The 26,034-nt window shown below is 34.7% G+C and overlaps 1 protein-coding gene across 1 annotated transcript in view; it reads left to right on the top strand.

Annotated features, from left to right (window-relative positions):
• Nf1 (neurofibromin 1) overlaps positions 1–26,034 on the top strand; it is a 1,119,557-nt gene that overhangs the window by 194,691 nt on the left and 898,832 nt on the right. The window contains exon 13 of the mRNA XM_090400295.1: positions 22,955–22,972. Within this exon, the coding sequence (XP_090256421.1) occupies positions 22,955–22,972 (18 nt within the window). The remainder of the gene's footprint in view (positions 1–22,954; positions 22,973–26,034) is intronic.

Genomic DNA, 26,034 nt, shown 5'->3' with positions numbered 1-26,034 from the left:
TCTGGTTATGTTGGCATATTTCTTTAATTGTAATGGATGCTGATGTGAAGAAAATTATCTGACTATTCTAGTATGCACTTTAGGTTTTAAGTGTGTTATATTAAAGTTTTGTGTTTACAGGTTAATAATGGGAGGAGAAATTAAAGGATCTGATATCATGCTTTGAACAAATTTTAGAAAGTTGCTTTCTAAAATTACAAAATTACAGCTTTAGTTTGCTGTAATTCTAGTTTCAGATCGAATATTATTGATATTCGATATGAATTAAATATCAATTCAGTTCATTGGTCACTTTTATTTGACTAGGTTCATCAACTAGATACTACTTGCAGAACATCACATCCATATAACAAAATACGTAGAATACTTTGAAAATAGGGAAAAAAGAAATGGACATACCTGCTAGTTTTCTAATTCTTTCTCATTTGCTCCTCAGGGCACTCTTCACTGATGCTTCTATACCAGTTTTAACTAAATCTCTCTAATATCTATTCTGTGCATCATTTAACTGTTCTGACCAAATTTGGAATATAGTTATTTCTTACATTATTTAAGGTTGCCTGAGAATTTGAACCACAGAGAAGACATATCACTGTGGAAAGTAAAATGCTAGGAATGCCTCTGTATACCTCATCTGAATGATATATGCTATTGACTTAATTTCTGTTTATTTCTTGACTGGTTTATTTCTTCTGAAAAAATAATACATCCTTTAAAAAAACCTTGTAGATGATAATAAATGAACAAATTACTGAGAAAATGTGACATTGTCTGCAATTTATAAATGACTATTGCTGACATAATATTTTAATTTTCAAGAATTTAAATGCCCTCTGAAATTTCAGCAATCCAGTAATATCATTAACAACAAAACTTCTACTAGAAATGCTGATATAAATCTGTATATTAGAATAAGAATTTCTGATGTTTAGCCATAGGAAGGTTAGGAAAGTAAAATGTGTGGACATCTCTGGGTTGTATGTTAATGATGAATCCTAAAGACCGATTTCCATTTATTTCTTGTCTGGTTCATCTACTTCCTCTGAAAATAAATGAGATTTCCTTATGCCAAAAAAAAAAAAATATTCATGTACTTTGAGTACTGAGAAGTCATTTATAAAACTGTTGCCAATGTCCCACTGCAGTGAGACATCATCTGTGATTTTATAAATGACTACTTGAATGACATTAATTTTTAAGAATTTAAATTCATTCTGAAATTAATGCAATCTAATAATAACATCAAGAACAATGGTATTACTAGAAACATAAAAATTTTAGAAACGTTCACTGTGAAGGTGACTTTGCCAGAGAAAACTCTGGTACCTTCACTTGAGATAATATTTGTTATTTATTATTTTTATGGCTATTTTGCCTGCTTTTGTTTAGGAGTGCCCCTTTTTTTAATGTCACTGGCTTTTTACTCAAGCATTTTTAGGGCATTGCAGATGTATTTTAGAGACAAATATATGTAGCATAATAGAAGAAAATTCGCATCCTTTTCTTGGATGTTGTTGCCTGTCTTCTTTCTGTGGTGTGCATACTTCTGCTGTTATGGTGTTAAAAGGGGAGTGTGTGTGTGGGGGGGGGGGCTAAAATTCTTGAGTAAAAAGCCAATGACATTAAAAAAAAAAGGGGGGGGGGCACTCCTAAACAAAAGCAGGCAAAATAGCCGTAAAAAGAATAGTTTTTAAGAGGAGTAACATGGGAGTTTTCCGAAATAATACCTATATTTGTTATTTATTTATTTATTTTTTTTTTTAAAGTATTATAAATGCATGATTCATTAAATAATTAATCATATTCTAGAACTATTTTATGTAATATTACTTAAAGGTAAATGATGTAATTTTTTTGTAAGAATTTATAATGGAAGAAGTATTCTTTATAAGATATATGTTAAGGCATGTAACAGAAGTTCAAAGTCCACTAATGAAAACCTCGGATGAATAGCGTAGCATACGGCAAATTGTCTACGTGCGGGGCGGCACACGCTCGGTGTTTTCCAGAAAGACGTGGCATGCGCACGGAATTCTCCAGGAAGATGCGAATAGAAAAAAAAATGCATGTACGCAAAAAGCGGGTGCTGGGCAGAAAGGTATGGGAGTGAAGAGGGCGCCAAAGGTAATGGATATAAAAGGGGTTTGTCTCCCTTTCAAGGAGTCTTTTGTCGGTTTTGCTTTGGATTTTCTTGTGAAGTCGGGACGAGTTCATGTTCAGGATCTTATCGATAGTGTGTAGTTGTTCATGGCCATTGTTTCGCGATGTCGTACGGAAGGAATCGACGAGGAGATAATCGGCAGCATTCTGAGCAAGCTTGACAGAAATGACCGCCATATACGTCCACATGGATCGGTCCGAGCCATGCTGTTTCTAGTTCACAATGGGAAAGAAAGGCAGAATAATGAAGTCCAAGCCTAGCCTGTGAGATCTAGAATATCACTCTTCTTCTAGACGATTCTTCTAGAATCGTCTAGAAGAAGACCAGACATTCCGGACGAAGTAAAGATAAGATGACAGAATGAATATACTTCCAGAAATATGGTAATGTTAAAACCTTTTATAATTCTTTGTTAAGAAAGAGAGGAATATTGTGATATAGAAGAAAAGAGATATTATGTTTCAGAACTCTATACTTGTAGGAAAAGGACTATAGCGAATATTGGATAGCAGTGTTTTAAGTCTTAGGGCTATTTCTCAAGTAATTGATTGAATAAGATGTAGTTTGAATTGTTGTGAGTAATGATCTATAAAGTTACCGATGTGATTGAATTAATTTGAGAGAATGTGTAGACTAGTAAGGATATTTGGAGGATGCTAGTAAATTTTGTGCAATGGAATTAACCTATGCTTAAATTGTTGTATAAAATACGGTTGCTATGCTTTACATTTTTATTTAGGATACCTATATTCCAATTGAGTTCATTCTTATAAATGTGTAACTTTAGGAATTTAATAAATGTATCTTGAATATCTTAACCTGGTTTGTGCCTTGAATTGAATCCAATGCACCGCTTGCTAATATCTAAATCTGAGCGGGATAGAATTATTTGACAGAGACCACGATTGCAAACTAAAGTAAATTAAGTGACATAGATAAACTGAGATAAGAAGCAATTAGTGAATTGATTAGCTTAGTATATTTTCTGAAGATTACTCCTTGGTGAAGATGAATTTCTAACCTAGGGATCTTGCTGGTTCAGCTTGATCAAATAAATATTGCCAGAACCTGAATTAGGAGGTGACTCCAGACCGATATTACTGAGGATAGGGCTCTATTCAGAGGTCTACCCTTTGTTAATTATTTAATATACCTAATCATTCTAAGAATCTGCCAATTGTCTGATCGATTTTACAGTAAATGCGAGAGTGCAGTGTTATGTTAGTTTCATGAGTATAGACCATAGAAGTATATAGTTAAAGTAATAACACTACATTTTTTGATGTTAAAAGTTTATTTTTCACTTGGTTAGACTGTAATAAATTTAGTTTAATCCTTTATCCAAGTGTGAGCAAATTAAGTTTGCGCCTGAAAGTATCTTCAGGACTGGGGTAAGGTGGTATAACACTGGGCCCTTCCCTTAATACATAACATTATACATATCCGCAAGGAGATGTGTTTTGCATTATGGGAGATACTGAGATAGGAGTGATGTTAGCTTGCTCCACCTTTGCAACGAGTTGCCTGGTGTTGTACCACCTTACCCCAGTCCTGAAGATACTTTCAGGTGCAAACTTTGTTTGCTCATACTTGGATAAAGGATTAAACTAAATTTATTATAATAACACTGCAAAGTGATATTTTAAGACTAATAAAATAGGAAGAAGAACACAAAATATAAAATTAAGGAAATATCACAACATAACACCTCCAAGGGGAGGGCACACTACTTCACTACAACTCGCCATCTCCCTTAATTAATCCTCCACCTACATGATACTACTGTCATCATCACACAGCTACTACCACTAGTATATATTATCTGTAAATTGTGTTGTTTTCATGGCTCATTTGCTTGTATTGTATTTCAGACTTTCCGTGGAAAGCTCTAGGGCAACAGTGCTGTTGTACCTAATATTCCTAAGCAGTTATAATATGGGGGATATTTTTTATGGAATCACTTAGAGCTCCAATACCCATTGACCATATTATGAATGCTGTAAAGCATGTATCCATTGTGGCTGATCAGATACACCCCTATATTCCTGTTTTCTAGCAGGGTGATGTGGCACTCTATGTTATCATTATCAATGAGAGCAGTTTGCCAAACATATTAACAATAACAAGTGTTATAGTATGCCCACAGATACGAGACCCTTCGACACTTCTGTGCATGTCAAAAGAAGGAGAATCCATTCCAATAATAGGGTAATCAATCCATATTGTGAGATGAGTGTTTATTATTACAGGTCAGAAAATTAACTTCTCTTTTACGATCATTGTAGTTTTTAAAGTGGTAACTATTTTGCTTGTATAACAGTTGGAAAATTTTACGTATAAAGCACGTGATTTTGCATGTTGGGGACCAATTCGTACATTGCCTTATTTCTTTTTCCCCTTCAACATGAATTGACTCTTCTTGGCAGTCTTCCAATGACAGCTCTCGCTTTTGTGGTCGGACTATGCTCTGGCTGCCAAATTCACTGGATTGGGACTCCAATCCAGTGAATATATATATATATATATATATATATATATATATATGTATGTATGTATGTATATATATATATATATATATGTATGTATGTATGTATGTTTTGTATAGGTACACACAGGCAAAGTTATTATGCCTTTTTTTAAGGCTATGAAATGCCACATCTGGTCTATCTACTGTGTGCACAAGGACAGATGTGGCTTATTAATGAGTAACATGCTTGCATGTTACTCATTAATAACATGCAAGCATGTATGTACTAAGAGCCATTGTAGGTGAGTTAGTAGTGATGATGTTCTTTGATTCTGTTCCCATTTTGGACAAGAGTAATTTATAAATGGTATCATCTGATGGTGTGCGAGTCAGTTTTACATACTGGTGGCTAAATTTTTCATGTAGCAGATCATATAATTAACAGACATAGATAGTATCAATTTATTTTAGCATTAATTTGATATTATTATTATTATTTGACATCTCCAGGGAGTTCAAGAGCTCGAGGGAGGGCACCTGCTCTACAACTCTGTCTCCACCATTCAATTGCCAACTGTCCGCAACTACACCAACACCATCTACCACCGACCACCACTGGTATTTCCACAGACAATCACAAACATCCATGCCTATGGCGGGATTCGAACCCCAGCCTTTTGGCTAAAAAGCGGATATGCTAACCACTTGGCCAACCAAGCAGGCATGTTTGTATATATATTTCCTGTTTATATGTTTCCTAGTCATGGTGAGCTTTTGTGTATGATTCACTAAGAGAAAGATGAGATATAACTTTATAAGTCTATATAAAAGTCTTCAACTTTTTTTTGGCTGAAACACACAGTCAAGCTAAAAGCTAAACTGTGGCTGGAGAAAGAACTTTAATAATTTCCTTGCTTATATTGGAATACAGTTCAGGTTTTACTGTGAAAGAAGAAATGGTTCATATAATAAAGTGACAAAGCAGTGCTGATACTACATATTGTTCTCAAATACTTATAAAGATGAGCAATCTGGTATTGCTCTTGCAGCCCAGTATATTCTGTTATTCCTTTGTGTGTGTGTGTGTGTGTGTGTGTGTGTGTGTGTGTGTGAGAGAGAAAGAGAGAGGCTATTATTAAACTTAAATTTCGTAATTAAATTATTCATTGAAGTTCTGTAGATTTTGTAACATCTTATGTGCAGAAGTAGCACATATACTATGATGTGCTTATTGATTTATATCTTTCTGAGGTATTTTTCATGCTTAACCTACTTAAGCAGACATTGTGTTGTATTGTAATGAATATTGTTTTGAATAACATTAATTAAAATTAATTTTTTGTCCTCTGTAATTTGGGGTGAGAAGATGTAATTAGAACTTTATGGGGCAGGTAGATGCATAAAATATGGGAACCAGTTTTTAAAAATCATGTTATACATGTTATGTACACATAAATATGGGGGGGGGGAGGGGCTGAAAAGTTCATATATTCACCTAGAACAAAAAAATTATATTAAAACAACTGATATAACCACAAGAAAGAGCATATCTTAAAACCCTTTAACCCCATGTTTCATCAAATTGTAATAATTTTTTCTTTTTCTTTTAGGATATAAAAGAAGACATGTCAGAGGTTCTGAAGAAATTCGAAGACACAGAGTTGCAGGCAATCATCAATTTTTTCGTGCTTCAAGAAAAGTCCACAACTGAGATTCACCAAACTTTGTGTGAGACTTTAGGAAACTGTGTCCCAGCATATTCAACAGTTGCCAGAAGGGTGGCCAAGTTCAAAACTGGGCATCCTGAGATAACAGATGCCCCCCCTTCCCCAGGTCAGGAAGATCCTCCACAGTGATCACACCTGAAAACAGATGCAGTGCTTGCCAAGATCCTTGATGATAGATGAATACTAGCCGAAAACATTGCAAAGACTCTGTGAGGTATCCAGGGAACAAGTTGGGGTCATTATCCACAAACATCTGGACATGCAGAAGCTCTCAGCGAAGTGGGTCCCAAATGTTTGAATGCTGACCGAAAGAGAGAGAACATGTGCTGTCATCTCAAAGGATTTTGGGTCATTTTGAGAAATCACGTGCAAAATTTTTTGGCTCGTTTGTGGCTGTTAATGAAACATGGCTTCATCACTATGACCCAAGAACCAAACAACAGTCAATGACATGGAGACACAAATGTTCACAGCCAAAGAAGTTCCAAATCCAAAAGTCAGCAGAGAAAGTTCTTCCATTGTCTTTTGGGATATGGATGGTGTAATCCTTACCAAGTACCTCAAACTGTTATAGCAGCAGTTTACGCAACAGCTTTAAAGGAATTGAAGGTGGTACTGAAGGAAAAACACCCTGGTGTAACTGAGTAGACATGTGCTGCTTTTGCAGGACATTGCACCAGCTTACACTGTTCATGAAACCCAACAGACAATACACAACTTGAGCTTTTAATGTCTGCCTCATGTACCTTATTTGCTACCTATTCCCAAATTTAAAGAGACACTTGAAAGGAACAAAGTCTACCACAGAAGATTCATATTTGCAGCTGAGGACTAATTTGTGTAACAAGAGAAAGAATTTTTTCTCAGAGGATTGCAAATGATGCAGCAGCATTGTAATAACAAGTGTATATATAACACTTCATGGGGAATGTGTAAGTTACATGGTTCTACCTCAAGTCCTTCATGGTGATTATCACAACTTTTCATCAAATCCTCAAATGAATGAATAAACATTGAAAAAAAAAATTGAGTTTTGATTTTTTGTGTGGGTATATTTCTTGGCTAATTTAATTTTCTGTTTTTTTTTTTTTTTGTTTTTTTTTTTGTTTGTTTATATGTAAGTATAAATAGAAATTATCTTGAAAATTAATTTTTTTCTCTATTTATTATGCTTTCTTGGATCTATCATATAGCTGTGCCAGGTTAGTACTTTATTTCCACATATTTTGTGTGTTTCTTCTGACATTTTTTCTTATCAAACATGTAGCAACAAAAATGACACTTGAAACTATTTATTCTAAACATGATGAAACCCAAGTATGACTTAATGGATTATAATAAATTCCTGTTAATTGATCCACCAGTTAATCCAGCCAAGTCTGGAAGAACAAAAAGAAAATAAGAATATAATAAGAATTTGCTTTGTTTATTTGAAACACAGTGCTATTTAATTGAACGGGCCAGTAACCTCTACCACAAGTAGTGTTAGAAAAATTATTTAATCTTGGTCTAAAAATTTAGTGCTGATGACACTGCAATACTGATGACATAGGGCTACTTTATTGTGTCACATCAGATGGTTCCCTGTGTTATAAACATGCTACGCTATTTGATCAGTGATAGTAACAGAGGATCATTTAACAGTGTTATGCTGTTCAAATATATCAGAAGTAGTAATCAAAAGCTGTTAATTATTGGAAAAAAATTGCCATGGATCAATGCTTTAAAAGGATGAGAATGCTGAATTTATGAGTTCAGTCATGCTAACAAAAATGCATGGATAACATCTGATTTTTAGGATTTGACTTATTAGCTGGGACATAAAATTACAACTGAAATCAATAAAAATTTTATTAAGGAGGGCATAGCAAAAGTTAATCATCTACATGCAATACAGTTTATGCCAAGACCATTCAAATCTGTTTGGCTCACTGTTGTTTTAAGCATTCAGTGCTGGAATGCTAAATAAAATACTCGACTAAAGACTAGAGATCATAGATGTGAGAGTCCTGAGAAAGATTAGGTGTGTTAACAGATGGCATCAATGTCATTATCTTATTAAAGACGAGGATATTAGGAAAGAACTTGATATTGTTATCATCCAGGAATGTGTTAGCAGAGCTGATTTCAGGTGGTATGATCACTTAAACAGAATCGGAGAGGAAAGATCCAGAGGAGGATCAAGATATAGGTGGATTGATACAATAAAAAGTAATGTTAGAGTCTTGACAAATAGCAGATTGATTTGGAGGAAAATTGTTGATAGGAAGTTAGTAATGATGTAAGTTCTTCATGTAATACTATCATAATATCCTGTACATCCCTTGAGGGTACATGTCAAAAATTTGATGATGATGCTGAATATGGCCGATAGTGAAAATGACATCCTCTTAGACGAGAACAACATCAGAAACTGTGATGCATTTGCATCCATTAATGGTTGTCTTCAATACTATAATGAAAATGAAGATTTTATGGAGGAAATTGAAGTAAAACATCAGAAGACATTTGAAGAAAAAGTGATGAGAATGGCGCTCCTGAGCTTTATCAAGTGACTGCCCAGGATACTTGAAAATATGTTACTGGATTACAACTCTTTTTTCATCAGAGAGGCAATGTTATATTTGCACTAAATACCTGCACAATTTTGTTTAATTGCATACACAAAAAAAAAAAAAAAAAAAAAAAAAAAAAAACTGGCTATGCTCGATTGGTTCGTTCCTACACAGTCATTAACTGCTAAGAACTGTATGTGTGTTAATACGCATATAAATCAAATTATTTTTATGGCACATATTTTATTTAATTAAAGCCATTAGTTTATAAGTCAGTAATTTTGCTTCACAATAAACAAAAAAAATTATCTAAAATTGTATTTTGCCTTATGTACACATTTTAAACTCTTGATGTGCAACTTTGTTTAATTGAGGTAGCTGCTTAATCAGCCAAAATTATGCTGTTCCTGATGTCGCCCAATTAACCGGAACCCACTGTATATTAATAATTCTAATCAACATTCGTTTACTCGTTTAATCACCATACTGGTCATGGCATATAAATACATTGTGGCAGTACATGTATGGATGCAGGTATTCAAAAGAAAAAAAAAACATTTGGATATCATTGAAATAAGATGGATGGTAAGCATTAATTATTTGATATATTTCATCCATGTATTGCCATTTTGATGGTTAAATAAATACAAAAAATATATTTGTTAATAATTTATCAAAATTAATGATAATTCATAATACATTATTGGAATTAGAAACTTCTAGTTGCAGGAAACAATTTTTCCTTATAATGATATATTCACCCATATGCAAATGTATATGTTATGTGAGGTAAATAATTTTTATATAGAAGTTTTTCTCCATGTTGGATGTACTTTACAAAGACTCACATCCATTGTTTGAACTCTTTCAGGTTTTTGGACAATCCTCAGATTTGAAGAGCACTTTACATAACATGACGAAGGTCATAATATAATTATGAATTATTAACCTGTTTTTTTTTTTTTTTGTGAGAGCATAATGCTATACAGCTCACCAGCTCCTTTATTAACAGTGATACTTGACATACGGATGCAGAATCATTTTAATTTTCTACTTTTCCTTCTAGCATTGAATGCATACTGGCACCTATTGTTTTACAAAACAAGTGCTGATTAAACAGAGTTCATTTAAACTAAGAAAAATTGTTCAACTTTTCCTTACAAAGTCAGCTGTACACTGATATACATTGAATTATGATCATATCATCTAGAGTGGAACATTCCAGTCTTCTGCATAACAGTATTTGTGTTGTCCTGTGTACCAGCAAAGCATAGTTTGGTGCATGTTGTGCAAACCAGAGTGTAACAATTGCAGTCATGGAAAAGATATCATGGAGTCCAAAAAAAAAAAGGGCACAATCATCTGTGCACAAGTATCACGTGCCACCAGTTGAGATGTGTCACACCTAGCTTGTTCATGGCCCACAGTGGTTAAGGTTTACACAATGTTGTGTCAATATGCAAGATTACCTTCCACATATGAAACTAATGGAACACAGAAAGCAGTGCACATTGCAAGTGAAGGGAGCACTTCCTTGTATAGGCTGATAGTGTTCATGTTGCAGTGCTCATGAGAAGTGCAAGAGCAGTTTCCAGTTGATAATATATGCTCTCTTCCATATCCAGTGGCCCATAAACTTCATTTTTTATTCTGCCTTGACCTTAGGTTTCTGTAAGGGCACCTCTGACATATTTGCAGTCAAACTACTCTTACTCTTTTTATGTCTGAGTAGATGCTGGATGAACATGAAAAGTTATGTTGGTCTGATGAGACACAGTTCTTTCTGCACACACAAATGATTAATATAAGTATGTGCAAATGAAAATTGATGGCTTTTTTGCACATGATTTCCATCATTCAAGCTAATAGAGATGGTACTATAGTATTAAGTATATTTTGCAGATCAGAATTAACGATCCTTTTGTGTATTGTTCAGCATGTATCTGATGTCGCCTACTGGGATTTCATGGTAGACCTATACATCCTGCCATGATGCACCTCTTCCCATTTGAAGATTGATGGAACAGCTTTTAAGATAACAATGCATCATTTCATTGGACACTTGCTGTGGGAAATAAATTCAAGAAACACAGTGGGCCTTATCGATCTTTAATGGCTAGTGAATTTACTGGATCTCAATCTGTTTTTTACACTGTGGGATGATCTGCAATTGCTCTGAGATGTATAGACACTACCATCCTTCATTCAGTCTCTATGCATTCCATGTGCACATTATGGTCCCTTGCCAGAGGACTAAATGCAAAAAACATGTAAAACTTGAATTTGGAATGCTTTGACTTTTTCAGCATCTGATTTATAGTAGTTTGTGGTCTTTGTGCTGACATTTCAAGTTTCACTATATGCATAAAATATTAGTAAAAACATAGAAATATTTTTACTACTCACCACCTCAGCATGCCTTTAGGATAACCATAAGGCAAGGCTTGACTAATGGATGTAAGTTCAAAGTAGAATGAGGTTCATTCTGGTGGAATAATTTCTGTAATGTGTTCTGATCATGTTATTATCTGGAAACTATCCAGCTAAGGAAACAATGATCAAAAACAATGAGATGACAAAGTTGAGAATAAATATGGGCCACATAAGCTGTAACCAGGAAACATGTTCATGATTTGTTTTTGCTTCCATTTATTCAAAGAGAAATAACAAGTTGTTGTTGTTGCTCATCCCACTTATGCTAGGTAAAAAGATATGTAATGCAGGTAACACACTAGTGAAAAAGAGATGCAATAAAACGTTCTGTGGTCATGTATCAGCATTTTCATTTATGAGTACATAGACATATGCATGTTTTGAAATTTGGAACATTTGACCAATTTTTATTATTAAAGCTGAACTTTAATTATTATCTATAATTTTCTGAATTGGTAATTGTTTACCTACTTATGATTATGACACACCCACTAAATTGGAATAGTTATGATGCTAGTGAATCTGTTTCAGAGAAAAGGAAAACTGGTGCATCTAAAATTTTACAGATTTGAATATGAAACTTAAGCAGTGAACTTCATTTAAAGACTGTGATAAACTATAACCTGTTTGATTGCAAAAGGTTTATTCAAGTATAACTGTAGTATATTTGAGTTATGTTGGCAGGACAATTTGAGGGAAATGAGGAAATTTGTTAACATTAACATAAATAACTCTTTAGGAAATATAAAAGAATGGAAGCTGATCCAAAGGCTAGCAGTAGAGAATGAATGAAGAAGAAAAATAATTTGTTCTTCATGTTTGGAGTTTTAACTGGGAAGAAATGGAAACTAGCTGCCCATATTCTAACATCTTTAAAGCAGAGTGAAAAAATTATAGATTCCAGTTTTGATCAACATTGACCATGGATACACCTCTAGAAAAATGCACACATCAGAAATGGAATATTTGTTTTTGGGGAGTGAGCTGGGATAGGTGAAAAATGGGTCATTTGTCAATCTTATTGCTTTCTCAGATGAGAAAGCAATAAGATTGACAAATAAGATTACTGTCTTCTTATTGACAAGCAATAAGAAGACAGTAATTGCTGCATTCTTCCATAGTCATTTTCTTTTCACTCACCACATAGTCAAAGTAAATGAACTCTTTGGGATTTGCTTTTGAAAGGAAATCACAAAAGACCTACTTAGCTTTTATTAACAGTGCTAACCTCTCTTACCTGTGCTTTGTGCCGATCATAAGCTATCTGATCTCTCTGCAATTTTTTTTTTGTAGTCCTTCTCCCCTAATGAGGTAGGAGATAAAGGGATGTGGTACTCATCCATTTAACTCTTGCTTGATTTATCCTCATGACCTTGGGTATGCATTTTGATACAGATTTCCTTCAACACTCATTAATTATTTTCCATGCATTGTTAACATCCTTTCCTTGTTCCTTATGTTGCCTCCTAAGTTTGCCCTAATCATTGGCTATATAATTCCACATATATCCTTCTAAAAAAAAAAAAAAAAAAAAAACAGTCGCATCCTAAATCAAGATTGCATGATCATGTTCCCCAGTCAGAGGGAAAATGGCTACAATAATTGTTTTTCACGTTATGTGATCCACAGAAGATCTCTACAATAGAGATTTCCTGTGGGATCTAGATTAGCAAAATCCATACTGATGATCACTAATTAGATAGCAATTCTCAAAGTGTTGAAAAAGTTGACCGTTGATAACATTTCATTAGATACAATTGATATGAGAACGCTAGGTTGATAGCTTGATGGTAAACATTTACCTCCTTTTTTTTTAACTGGTTGTATATGGGCTTTTTTCCATACTGTAGGGTGGATGCTAGCTGAGTGCAGTTAAGCGAATTATGCTCCTGAACTAGCACCTGTAATCCTGACGGAATACAGGTGCTAGTTCAGGAGTATATCTCTTGAGCACAGTGGGTGGGATTCTATCAGGATTTGGCTCCCCTTTGTGCTCTCCAAGTTGTGGAAGGTCACAGGAGGCATGCGATGCAATAGTCTAGGCAAAGGAGGTAATTTGCCATGTCATCTATGTAGGAGTTGGAAGAGAAGAGTGAAGCCAGGCTATCAGCCTTGTCTTTAGATGATATTACAATGTTATCGTTAGGGTGAGTTTGAGGAGGTAGCACAGATGACAAAAGTTGCACCTCCAACAGTGATGGACCAGAAGGTGCGACTGCCAGTGGCACAAGCAGCGAGTTTTTACATTTATCCTTGTTGAATTTAGACTTTGTCCTGATGGTTTTACAAGTGATGCTGGCAATTGTGTAGGCTGTGAAGAAAGCTGATCTTAGGCCTTGTGATGGGCTGTTTGTTTTTCTTGGACAGCTCTGGCACAATTCTTGGGGAAGCATGGTGTAGATGTGGATTGGGAAATTTGAACAGAGTGAGGAATGAAAGTTTCCATTCCTAAATGGATTATTTCTGTAACATAACCACAACAGGTATCTGGATCTGAAGAGTGAAAACAGTAGTCTGACTATGGAAAGGAGGAGTAAAAGTCATGTAAATCCTCCCTTAGTACTGTTGTAATCCCAGAGCATGAGAATGGCTGAACGTAAGACATTCCACGAGAGATGAAACTTAGATGAGATTGTTATCTGAATTATCAAGAGAAGCAGTCATCTGAATAGAGAGTATCTGGAAGGAGAACTAGTTAAGAAGAGATCCAGAGTGTTGGGTGAGTGAAGAGGATTATTTTAATTTCATTAAAACAATCCTCTTCAGATTCAGAGGATTGTGGGAATTTCAGTAGGGAGATGATCTGTTTTAAGTCATTGCTTAAGGAAAAATCTTTGCTTCTCTTCCAGCTTGGTTAGTGAAATTTGAAAAAGGGACCTAATTAGAATTGTGGACATTGAAATCCCCAAGGAAGATAACTTCACTGCTTGGAAATTTTGACAATAAACTAGAGCTTTGAAGGAAGCTCTAGTTTAGGAAGTCAAGGAGATCAGAATGATCAGAATTTGAAGGATGTTAGAGGCAGCAGATGAATGAAATAAAATGTGGCAAAGAAATTTTAAGTCAGAGGAGGTCAAGAAAGGTGAGTTCTAGGTTAGGCATCCTTTGGCAAGGAATATTAGAATGCTCAAAAGCACAAGCAAGCACCACCTCTTATGGTGGAAGGATCATAAAGGGTGTAAATTAGTTATATTTCCGTTATTTATCAATTTTATTAATAAAAATGTATTGGAAAACCATTTCCTCATCCCATACAACTTTCTTAACCAAACTGGAGAAAGTGTTGCTAAATGGAAGCAGTGTGTGATGCGTGCAAGAGATCAGAAGAAAGAGATGAAGGGAAAAATCAGGAGAGTGGTGTTGAAGAGATAGAATTGCTTGGCAGTGGAAACAGTAGTAGTGTGAGAAATGAGGAGAGAACGGGAATGCAAGAGAAACAGGGGGAGCCTTGGTGGACAGGAAGACATGGCATAGGGGGAGTGGATGGTGAAAGTGGCAGCGAATGTGTATATATGAAGAATATATATGAAGAATGAATATATTGTGATGTGGGTTTGGAAGTTGAGACTGAGCAGATATATGTGGTAAGTGGTAATAAAGGTGATTGGGCAGGTGTGGTGGGGAAATCACAACCAACAAGTGGCTTGGATAGGACTGGTTTTAAGGAAATAAGAGGGATGGAATGGTTTCACTGATTGAGTTGATTTGCCCCAAAATAAGTAAAACATGGTTGAATGAAGATGATATCATAACGGGAATAGAAATGGAAGAATACAGTATTTTTCGCAAGGATAAAAAGGGCAAGAAGGAATGGGAGCAGTGCTGCTGATAATAGCAGGGAAATTAAGTCCACATAAGGTAGACATGAAAGAGGGAAATAGTGGCAATGGTTCTGAGGCAGTGTGGTATAACATGGAGGTTGAGAGAAAGACATATGTAGTTGGATGTTGTTATAGGCCTAGGAATGTCAAGGGTGGTGATGAAGAAACGTATAAACAACTTGGATTAGTGAACAAAGGAAGGATAATTATTATGGGTGATTTTAATTATGGCGGTATAGATTGGAATGAAGAGATAGCATTTGGGAATAAGGAAAATGAATTTCTTGAGTTCTTGAGAGATAACTATCTTAGGCAGCACATGAAGGATGACGTGAGGATCGAGAGTTTTAGATCTGATCATTTCATCAGAGGATGTAATTGAGTGAGGTTCTGCATTTTTCCTTCAGTTGGTAAGAGTGATCACCTCAACTCCTCGTTCTATAACATGGAACGAGAAGTTGAGCAGTAAGGAAATAAATGCTGCTTGGGAACTGACAAAGAAATACATAACAGCATCAGTGTGTGAATGTATTCTGAAGGTCAAAAGGCTGAATAAGGTAGATGTAAAATGGATGAATGGGGTGCTTAAGCATGAAATCTGGAAGAACATACTTTGGGGCAGTACAAGATGAAAGATGAATAATGGTAATAATCAGTTATGAGGGTGGTCTGAAAAGTTCTCGGCCTCTTCCATAGATGGCAACACTATCGGCAAGATTTTTTTTTTTTCTAAGTTGGTACATCTCTCATAAGCATCCATGTGAAATTGCAAGTCATTCTATCAAGCAGTTTGTTTTGTACAGCTATCTGAAGCAAGAGTGTTGTCTATATCCCTTGAAATGGATAAAATTGAGTATTGTGCGGTTATAAAATTCTTTGCAAAAGAAGGTTTAACGGCAAAAGAAATTCATTTGAAGTTCATAAAAGTTTATGCTTCGTTTTTGACAATTAAGAAATGGGCTGCTGAGTTTAAATTTGGCCATACCAGTCTTGAAGATGATCCATGTGAAGAACATCCAAAAAGTGTAACAACACCAGAAATCATTGATCAAGTGCATGATATGGTATTAGATGACCAGCGAGTCAAAGTGCGTGAAATTGCTGAGACTATAGACATTTCACAAGAATGTGTAGGATATATTTTGCATGAAGAATTGCAAATGAAAAAGCTTTGTGCAAGATGGGTGTTGCGCTTGCTCACAGATCAAAAACGCACTCGCATGAAAATCTCTGAACAGTGCTTGGAGCATTTTAACAAGAATAAAATTGATTTTGTGCATCGATTTATTACTATGGATGAGACTTGGATTCACCATTACACACCAGAATCCAAACAGCAGTCAACAGTGCTGTTTGGAAAAGAATGGACAGAAGTCAGTTGTTGTTCAGCACCAGAGAAGACGGTCGGTTCCATTAGTGTTTTGGGATGCTAAAGGCATTTTGTTTATTAATTATCTTGAAAAGAATAAAACAATAACCAGGGAATATTATTCCGATCTTTTAACCAGACTAGATGAAAAAATTCGTGAGAAAATATCCGGTTTGCAGAAGAAAAAAATCATCTTTCATCAGGACAATGTACCTGCCCACAAAGGTGTTTTGGCATTGGAAAATTATGGATTCTGCACTATGAATTGTTGGAACATCCTCCCTATTCCCCAGATTTGGCTTTCTCTGACTTCTATCTCTTCCCAAAACTAAAACTCTTCCTCGCTGGTCAACGTTTTTCTTCGAATCAAAAGGTGATTGCAGCTTTAGAGGGGTATTTTGCAGATCTGACTGTGAACCACTACAGGGATGGGATAATGGTGCTGGAGCATAGCTGGAATAATGTATTAGTCTTAAGGGAGAATATGTTGAAAAATAAAAAATAATTTTGAAATTATAAATTCCTTTTTTCATTGTCAAGCCAAAAACTTTTCAGACCACCCTTGTGTGTGTGTGTGTGTGTGTGTGTGCGCGTGTGTGTGTGTTTTTAAATTAGGTGAAATTTTGCTACGATAACTGACATTTTTCTTTAGGTTGCTTAATATTAATTCTGGTGGATGTACATTTTCCTTAATTTATGTTTAAGGTGGTCTGTTTAATTGGTTTAATCAATTAATTAATGCATTAAATTAAATGTAAAATAGGGGTTTCACTGCTTTATCATCATCACATCTCAGTGAGATCAAAAGACTAACCTTGGAAGTTCCTTCCTCAAATGCAGCTCATCAAACTGTACCTTAAAGTGCTCTTCTGTTTTCTGCACTCAACATACTCTTAAGTTGTGGGTGAGTGATACTTTCCCATCGCTGTTCTAAAAGAAAACTTGCACCTACTTTCATGCCCACATTTTCCTTATTTGAAAATCCAGAGATGGTTTCTCACTTTGTACGTGTTACCTGTCACACTGTGAAAATCCTCTTGTGCTTAATATGGTAAAAAATAAATAAAATAAAAAGTAAATAAAAATCACTAATAAAAAGTAATAATAATCACTAATTTAGGTCTCAGTCATATCACGCCATCCCTTCTCTTAGGATGATGTAATAACAGTCGATGATATAAAGTCAATAAACAAACTGCTCGCTGCACTGCTAGTTGCAATTATCTTTTTAGATATTATTTCACCATACAAATTGATTATGCCTATCAGATAGCTGATTTCCTCTCTAACTCAGTAATCTATTTTTTTTTAACACCATCTGTCATCTAATTGCCAGCTTGTCATGTAGCAGGATGTCAGTCAATATTTGTTGACTTCCCTGAAGGCATCTTTTATAAAATGTAATAATAAAACTAAATAGTACATAAAATGTAGTGATTTTTTCCCCTCTTGATCCAACAGTTCTGTCATGAAATTATGCATCCTTCTACAGAAGGATTGCATGCAGTTTTTAGATGTATGAAATGAATTTGACAGACAAAAAGCACCGATATATAATTGATGCGCTGGAGCTCTTGAATTTATCAGGGAAACTAGAGCGGGGGGGGGGGGGAGAGGAACAGCTGTGTGTGTGTACAGGCATCTTTGAGGCAAGTGAGTGAAAGTTTGAAAAAAGATATCAAAAAAAAAATTTTTCATGATTTTTTGAGTTTCAAATTTGAATGGTACAGTGTTGAAAATATGCAAAGGGTACCTGTGGATGCAAGGGATATCACGCTTCATGTATACTAATACCAGAAGCATCAAGACAAGGATTAGGAGTTTCGGGTATTAGAGAAGACTTGATTTGTAGTAGAGGATATAGTTCAGCAGGAAGGTAAGGCTGTGAGAGTGAATGCAGTGCATTTCAGCTACGTGGTGAGAGATGTCAAAAAGACAAAATATATATTGGGGGGGGGGAATTAATCTGCCAGTGGGTTCAGCATGCTTAGAACAAGTAATTATTATGGAGGACTTAGTGATGAAAACATAGATTGAAATGAAGAAATATGGGATTTAACTCAAAATGTGGGATTAAAAAGATGAGTATCATATTGCAGGAGCTGCACATGGCACTCATTTGTTTAACTCCTATACTTTGGAATATGTTTTGGAGAGAATCTAAAAAAAATGTAATCAGCAAGCTCAATAGCTAGGTTGACCAACTTTTGAAAATGAAAATAAGGGAGATTGGGTTCAAAAATAAGGGAGAGGTTCAAATTCGAAGAAGTCTTCATATCTTTCTCTCTCCGTTTATATCCTTCAGTGCTAGAATGTTGCTTGCAGTCATTATTACCCCCATGGGCAATAATCACGTTTACATAATGTACAGTTAGCTTTGTGAACGTTGGATGGCATGGGTTTTAGCCACGAGTACTGTTCTTCCCATTTCTTCAGGTAAACATTCAAATATTTGCATTTCTTTTTTGGTGGCGTTTTTGCATTATTACTTTCTGTTTCACCGTCACTATCCATCATGAAAATATACTTTGGCACTTGATGTTCAAGGATACTGAAAATACTTTGAGAATGAATGCAGACACAACGGCTGGTAAGAATGCAAAATGGGAAACAGACAAAATCCAGAAGTGTATATCGGAAAGCGCTACAAACGATTTGATTATTCTGAATCGGTATCGATTATTAAAATGGCACCAAAGGTTACAAGATCAGTGCAATGATATAACATCTTTGCTGGAACACCCATGTATATTTGTTAGCTGTAACAGAATTGTATCGATTAGAATTTTCCAAACTATCAATATTAGTGTGAAATTGTATTTGGCAGTTATAATATACATTGAAAAATTAATGACAGTGATTGATTATGAAAATTACAGGACTATTTGGAGATCAATACAGGAGCCGGGATGATCCAAAAAAAATAGCTAAAATATGGGAGTTCCCGGGAAATATGGGAGAGTTGGTCACCCTATCAATAGCTTAACGGATGTCCAAACATATTAAGGAAGGCAAAATGAAATTATAATAGGAAATTAGTCAAGCTGTGGACGGTGGAAAAAAAAAAAAAAAAAAAAAACTTTAATAATGCATATTCAGTAAGTTTTATCTCCATAACAAGATATATGTTATGTAGTCAATGGGTTTATTAATATAAAGAAATATATATTTACACATAATGATATGTACATATACAACTGTTTGTGGAATCTTAGTCTAATAAAGCATTAACAATGGTAGATTATGTACTTGAAATGGGCACCTTGTCTTTCAAGACAGTTGCCCATTTTTCATAGTGCATGTAAAGGATCTCTGTCATCTTGGGACATCTGTTGGACACAGTGCGTGCTTCTTAAGGATTCTCTGTAGTGATTGCCTCTGTATCCCAAGTTTTATCACTGTTTGGCATTGGCTGCGTTTCAGAGACTGAGACTGTAACACCTGCTCGTAGTTCTCATTCTTATTAACATGGAATATACATGGGTGTCCCGACAAAGATGTTATATCATTGCGTTGATCTTGTAACCTTTGGCTCCATTTTAATAATCGATACCTATTCGGAATAATGAACAGTTCGTGGTATCCCTGAATGCCTTTTGCATCGTGGCAAAACACTCCTGGTAAGTTGAACTTCTTAATTAAGGCAATGATGATGCTATTGCTTGGGGCATGCTTACAGAAATGATGAGCAAATTGCTTGCAAACAGATCGTAGGTTTGGACCATTTGCTCCACCAACTCCATATGAATGAAAATAATGCTTAACAATAAACGTTTTTTTTTTCATTCAACACCATTGATTGATTGATCTCATCCTTCCCTTTAGGACGGGTAGAGTCCCCTAATGTGGGGGTTTGCGACGAATTTAATGCAGCTGGTTTGTCACTCTTTGCTGCATCCTGTAAGGGTAGTTCATGACTCTAATCCATGTATGTTCATGGGGCCGGTTTGCCTGCTTGTGGGATTAAAAACCTCAGATAAGTTGGTGGAAAAACCCTGCTATCCATGCCCAAGACTGGCTAACTTGGCTATGGCTGAGGAAGATCCTTAAGCTCCTCATGTCGTCGACAGGAATCAAACCTAGGACACTCCTTCCCCAGGCATATGGTTGTGAAGTGCAAAGCTACTAGGCTAACCGTTCAGACTTCAGCACCATTGCTATAGCTAAATGTAATGGCGTAGACTATATGTGCTCTTCTGTTAATGTGTATGCAGTTGAATGACATATCTCGTAGCACGTGTACTGAAGTGAGTGTTAAAATTCAATCATTCTCCCTTTTTGCTTACTGTAGTAAGCAAAAAAGGAGAATGGTTATGGAAAGATAACTAATAAAGATGGTAAGGATAAATTATAGTTGACCTACTGAGTTAACCACATTGTAAGGGTGTATTACCTCTGTGGGGATACTGCAGTGACTGATGTTAGAATAATGGTGGCTATAATTATCTTATTGCAAACATTTTTGCTTTCATTTTGTGTATATATATTTGTCACTGTTATTTAAGGAAATTTATTTATTATTTTTTTTTGTTCTGTAAATTTTTTTCTGAAAACCAGAAGTGAATTTGTATTCAGTTTTGCCATTTGCACTGCATAAAAAATATATTATTATCTTTTAAACAAACTTATTTTTAATACCTCAGGTACTAATCCCGTGAACTCCCTTGATAAGAAATGGTAAAAATAAAAAGAAGTTCAGTGGAATATATATATATATTAAAAAAAAAAAAAATAGGAATAAGGAAGTTTTCCTTATTCATAAGATTTTGATATAAATACATGTGTGCTACTGCATAGATTTGGTTGCTTGGGTTTCTAGAAGATGTGGAAATGTTGAGAGAGAATTCATAGACAAGTGATCAGGATAGTAACTGGTCTGTGGAGTGCTCCTTATGTGGATAGATTGGAAGTTTTCTGTTAAGAAGTTCAGAATGGAGGGGGATATGAGAGAATAAGTTAATAATTAAGTTTGATAGGATAAATACCGAAGAAATTTTCAATACATGACACAAAGGAACTAAGAAGTTTTTATAGGATAGATAACTGAAGAAATTTTTAGTACATGATAGATAGGAGAGAGAGAATGACCCCTTATGACCCATTACCCCCCCCCCCCCCCTCCCCCAGAAGCTATGTGAGTGTATGGGTTAAGGAGTAGATATTTTGCTTGGAGAGTGATGAATGAGTAGAAGACGTGTTAGAGGCTTGTAGGTTGTGAATGCTTTGTCACTGAATAAGTGTAAAAAATGTAATATATGTTGTTTTCGATTTGTGCTCATTGTTTGTCCCTTTAAATCAGCCTTAACACTTAGTAGATGGGTTTGAATCTCACTTAACAGGAGTTGTAGTTTTCTCTTTCTGAAAACTGGGTTTTTTAAGCCTACATGACATTCCAGTTAGAGAACTCAGGCAATTAACAAACACAACTACTGACTTCATAATTTTAGTTGCTTAAGCTATGATTCCAAAACAAAACAAAGCAAAAACTACAGCAATTTTTTTTTATATTTTATCTCTTAAGAGATAAAAATATATTAAAAAAAAAAAATAAATAAATGATCTTATAAAAATGCTCAAATAGTATGTATTAAACAATGAACATGAAATTTATTGGATTCCATTATTAAAAGTTTTTGCGGATATGTTTATCTCAGTTTTTTTTAGAATATATATATTTTAAAACTAATAATCTAAATGTGTAAATTCTGTAAAAATCAAATGTTACAGAAAATTTGTTAAGAAATGTCTTATATATTTTATCATATAAATGTTCGGAATACTAATAATTTAAGAATAAAGTAAAGTGGATATAAATATTAATCCTATAATTTTATTCAAAAGGAAAAAAATACCTTTTCTAACACTTTTTTATAAAAAGTTTGATCTGGATTAAATTCTGAAATCAGTATTTGATTTGCTTCTGCTCACCTTTCCTCACTTTCATTGGATTAAAAAAAAAATCAATACTTTCATTAGTATCATCTATACTACTAGTTACATAACTTTTGATATCTTATTTAAAGTGTATCTTCAGAAAAGAGTTCAGTATATTGAATAGTAAAACATTTCAAATTTAACACTTAAGTTATTAGTTGTTTATTTTTTCTTTCTTTTTTTCAAGAAAAACCCAAGTTTTTCTAAACATTTCTTTCCTTATTGTATTAAGTAGTGTCAGATTCCTGAGTAGTGTTGGTACAATTTATTAAAAATGCTTTTAATAATTAAATATTATTTACTAAGAAACTTGAACCGTTTAGTGTTTGATTATCATTACCATTCAGGCTACAGTAAACTTAAATATGATTGTAAATTTTTACTTGTATGTATTTATTAGTTTGTATTTATTGTGGTATCATATCTTAAACTTAAAATGAGCCATTTGTTTTTATCCTTTTCATGTGGTCAATCATGCATTTTGCAGCTCTCAGCTTACATGCAGGTATGTAAGGGTCTTATAGTATCAGAGAAGCATTGTTCTGTTATTATGTTATTCCTCTTATATTATGAGTTATTTTATTCTAAGATAATGACGTGTTTAGTGTTATACACGTAAAATGCAGAATTCGATTTTTAAAAATTTCATTCTTTTTATGTTTTGAATGACATTGTAATACATACATTATGATACATATAAATAACTAAATTTTATAAAAGTTCCACACCTTTATGGTGGTATGATTACACCTATATTTGTTGCTGTACTGAATACATTTCAAGTTTCAGTATCTGTATTAATTACAATAATAAAGCCATTTCAGCATCCATGAAGAACATTATGGTAAATTGCATTGTTTATAAATAGTTTATCATACGACTGTTTACTTAGTAGTTTTGCAAGAATGTATATTTGCAGGCTGCTTTCTGGATAGCACACTCTACTAATATTCCTTTTAGCATTTTTTTTATGAGTTGAAGTCTGTTGCAAGATAATATTTAAACAGTATTAGTAGATTATGGTTTCTTAATTAAATAGGTGCTTTGCGGATGCATAATATAGGTATATCTTTTTTACTTTATATAATTACACTGATATTAAATATACAAATCATCTAATAGCAGTGTAATGATATGCATAACTGGGGAGTTGTCATAAAAAAAAATATTCATGATTGTAGCTTATTTATTCATTCATTATTTTTAAAGACTAGCCTTATAAACCCAGAAAAAATAAATAAATAAAAATTCATCCCGAATAGGCTTGTATAAATATACAAGCCCATTGTAGCATTTTAAGTCATAGCTCACACATACACTTGCATGCATGTGTGAGATAATCCCACCAACAAAATTTTGTAAACCTATCTACATTAACAATCTGAGTAGGCTGATTATTAAATAATCTAGGGACCAAACATAGAAGTGGTAGCTTATTACATCTGATTTAGGTAGCAATAAGCAGTGTGGTAGCCTTATACCAGCCTTTATTTTGAGAATGAAATTAATCCACCACCTGAAGACATTCATAAGCATCCATACTGCAATGGAATTGAAATGCACACTCTGTTAGTGGAGAGCAGCGTTGCTGATCTGCCGATAAACTATACTGGCATTTTGTAATAATCAAGCATTGACTTTTACCAACCGACTAGATAATATGACCATACCAAGGAATATTTTATAGTATCTAGTTCACAGTTATAGAGGCAACAGACAAGACTAGACTTTCTTATAAATCTTGGTAAAATAGACCAAGATATTTTTTGTGCTTCACTGTCAAAATTAATTATTTCCTTTAGTCTTTTTAGAAATGCTCTGTCTGGCACTATGTGCAGACCAGATTAACTTATGTACTCATGTTTTTTCAAAGCAGTCATAAATTATGTCTTGAAGTATGAGGTGGTACTCAGCTGTGTTGATGCTCTGCTTTGTATTTTTCATACATTGGCAGTCCTAGCATTTCTATGCTGTTTTCTATACATTTCTATTGTGTCTATGTCACAATCTAACATACATTCATTTTTGTGCTGTAGTCTTAGTCCAAAAACTGGGTTCCCTTGATATCCAGGACATTATGTTGTCACACTGCAAGTTTACTCCTTAACAGATGGGATGATATAACATACAGAATGCCATTCAGTATGTATGGCATTATGACAGCTGCCAATACAAATATCTCTATTACTCCATACCATAGATTTCCAGCAGTGATGTGATTTCTACATTATGCAGATGAACCTAAGCATTCTTTGTAGTGCTTAGGTTCATGCCTCCTGCCATTAAAAAAACTGCTGATGAGTTCATTATGCAATTTCTTACATGGATCTCTGTATAGCTGTAGTGTCTTGTTGAGAGAGTCCTCTAATGGACAACAGGAGAAAAACAGCCAACCAATTTCTGTACCTTCCTAGTCTCTGTATTGTGTGTGTATGGGGATTTGTTTTTAACATTTCTCAAAATAATAAATGTTAAGTAGTTATTTTTAGTTTTCAGTTTGTTGATACTTTGCTTATCACATACTTCTTATATTAACTTAATAGCAACTTTTGAAGGGGCTTAGTTATAGCTGTTGTTCTGATCATTCATATTTTATCATCAGATGCCCTCTTAATTGTAAAGAATGGCAGTCAGTAAATAAATAGTATTTTTAACAAACTACTTTATTTTGAATGGAAACTTCTCTGTTCTTTTTCCTTCTCCTTTAATGTGTTCAAGCTGGGCTTGTGTCACATGTAGTGTATCTCAAAGGAGTTTGCTTTAATTTAGTATAATAAATTTAGTTTAATCCTTGATCCAAGTGTAATCAAACAAAGTTTGCGCCTGAAAATATCTTCAGGACAGAGGTAAGGTGGTGCAACACCAGGAAACTCCGAGCAAAGATGGACCAAGCTTTCATCACTCCTTGTCTCAGTATCTCCCATAATGCAAAGCACATCTCCTTGCAGACATGTATATTGCTATGCATTAAGGGAAGGGCCACTACCCAGACTGGTTTCGACCTTTATTGAGGTCTCGTCAGTGGGAGGCAGACCCAAAGGTGGAGATACTAAGGCAGAAGGAATAGGAGAGGTCATATTTACCTATACAAGTTGCCAACAGGTGTACCACCTTATTATTGAATTACTCTGGATTTAGAGAAAGATGTTGGAAATTTATTTTGCACTTGGTTAGACTATAATAAATTTAGTTTAATCCCTTATCCAAGTGTAAGCAAACAAAGTTTGCACCTGAAAATATCTTTAGGACTGAGGTAAGGTGGTGCAACACCAGGAAACTCTGAGCAAAGGTGGACCAAGCTCTCATCACTCCTTCTCCTTGCAGATATGTATACTGCTATGCATTAAGGGAAAGGCCACTACTCAGACCGGTTTTGACCTTCGTATAGGTGAAGCGGGCTCTAAAAATAAGATGATCCCGAAAGATCGCCCAACTCAGCGTTGTTCCACTCAGTGACAGGCTCACCCCATCACCGAGAAGAACTTCTCAACATTGGCTCTACCCAGTGGCAGGCTCACCCCCAAACAGAGCCATAATCTCAGCTGTGGCCCCACTCAGAGACAGACA

Source organism: Typopeltis vanoorti, chromosome 11 (assembly GCF_054136105.1).
Source record: "Typopeltis vanoorti isolate ZY-2024b chromosome 11, IOZ_Tvanoo_1.0, whole genome shotgun sequence".
NCBI lineage: Eukaryota > Metazoa > Arthropoda > Arachnida > Uropygi > Thelyphonidae > Typopeltis > Typopeltis vanoorti.
This window is presented reverse-complemented; position numbering and strand designations above follow the sequence as displayed.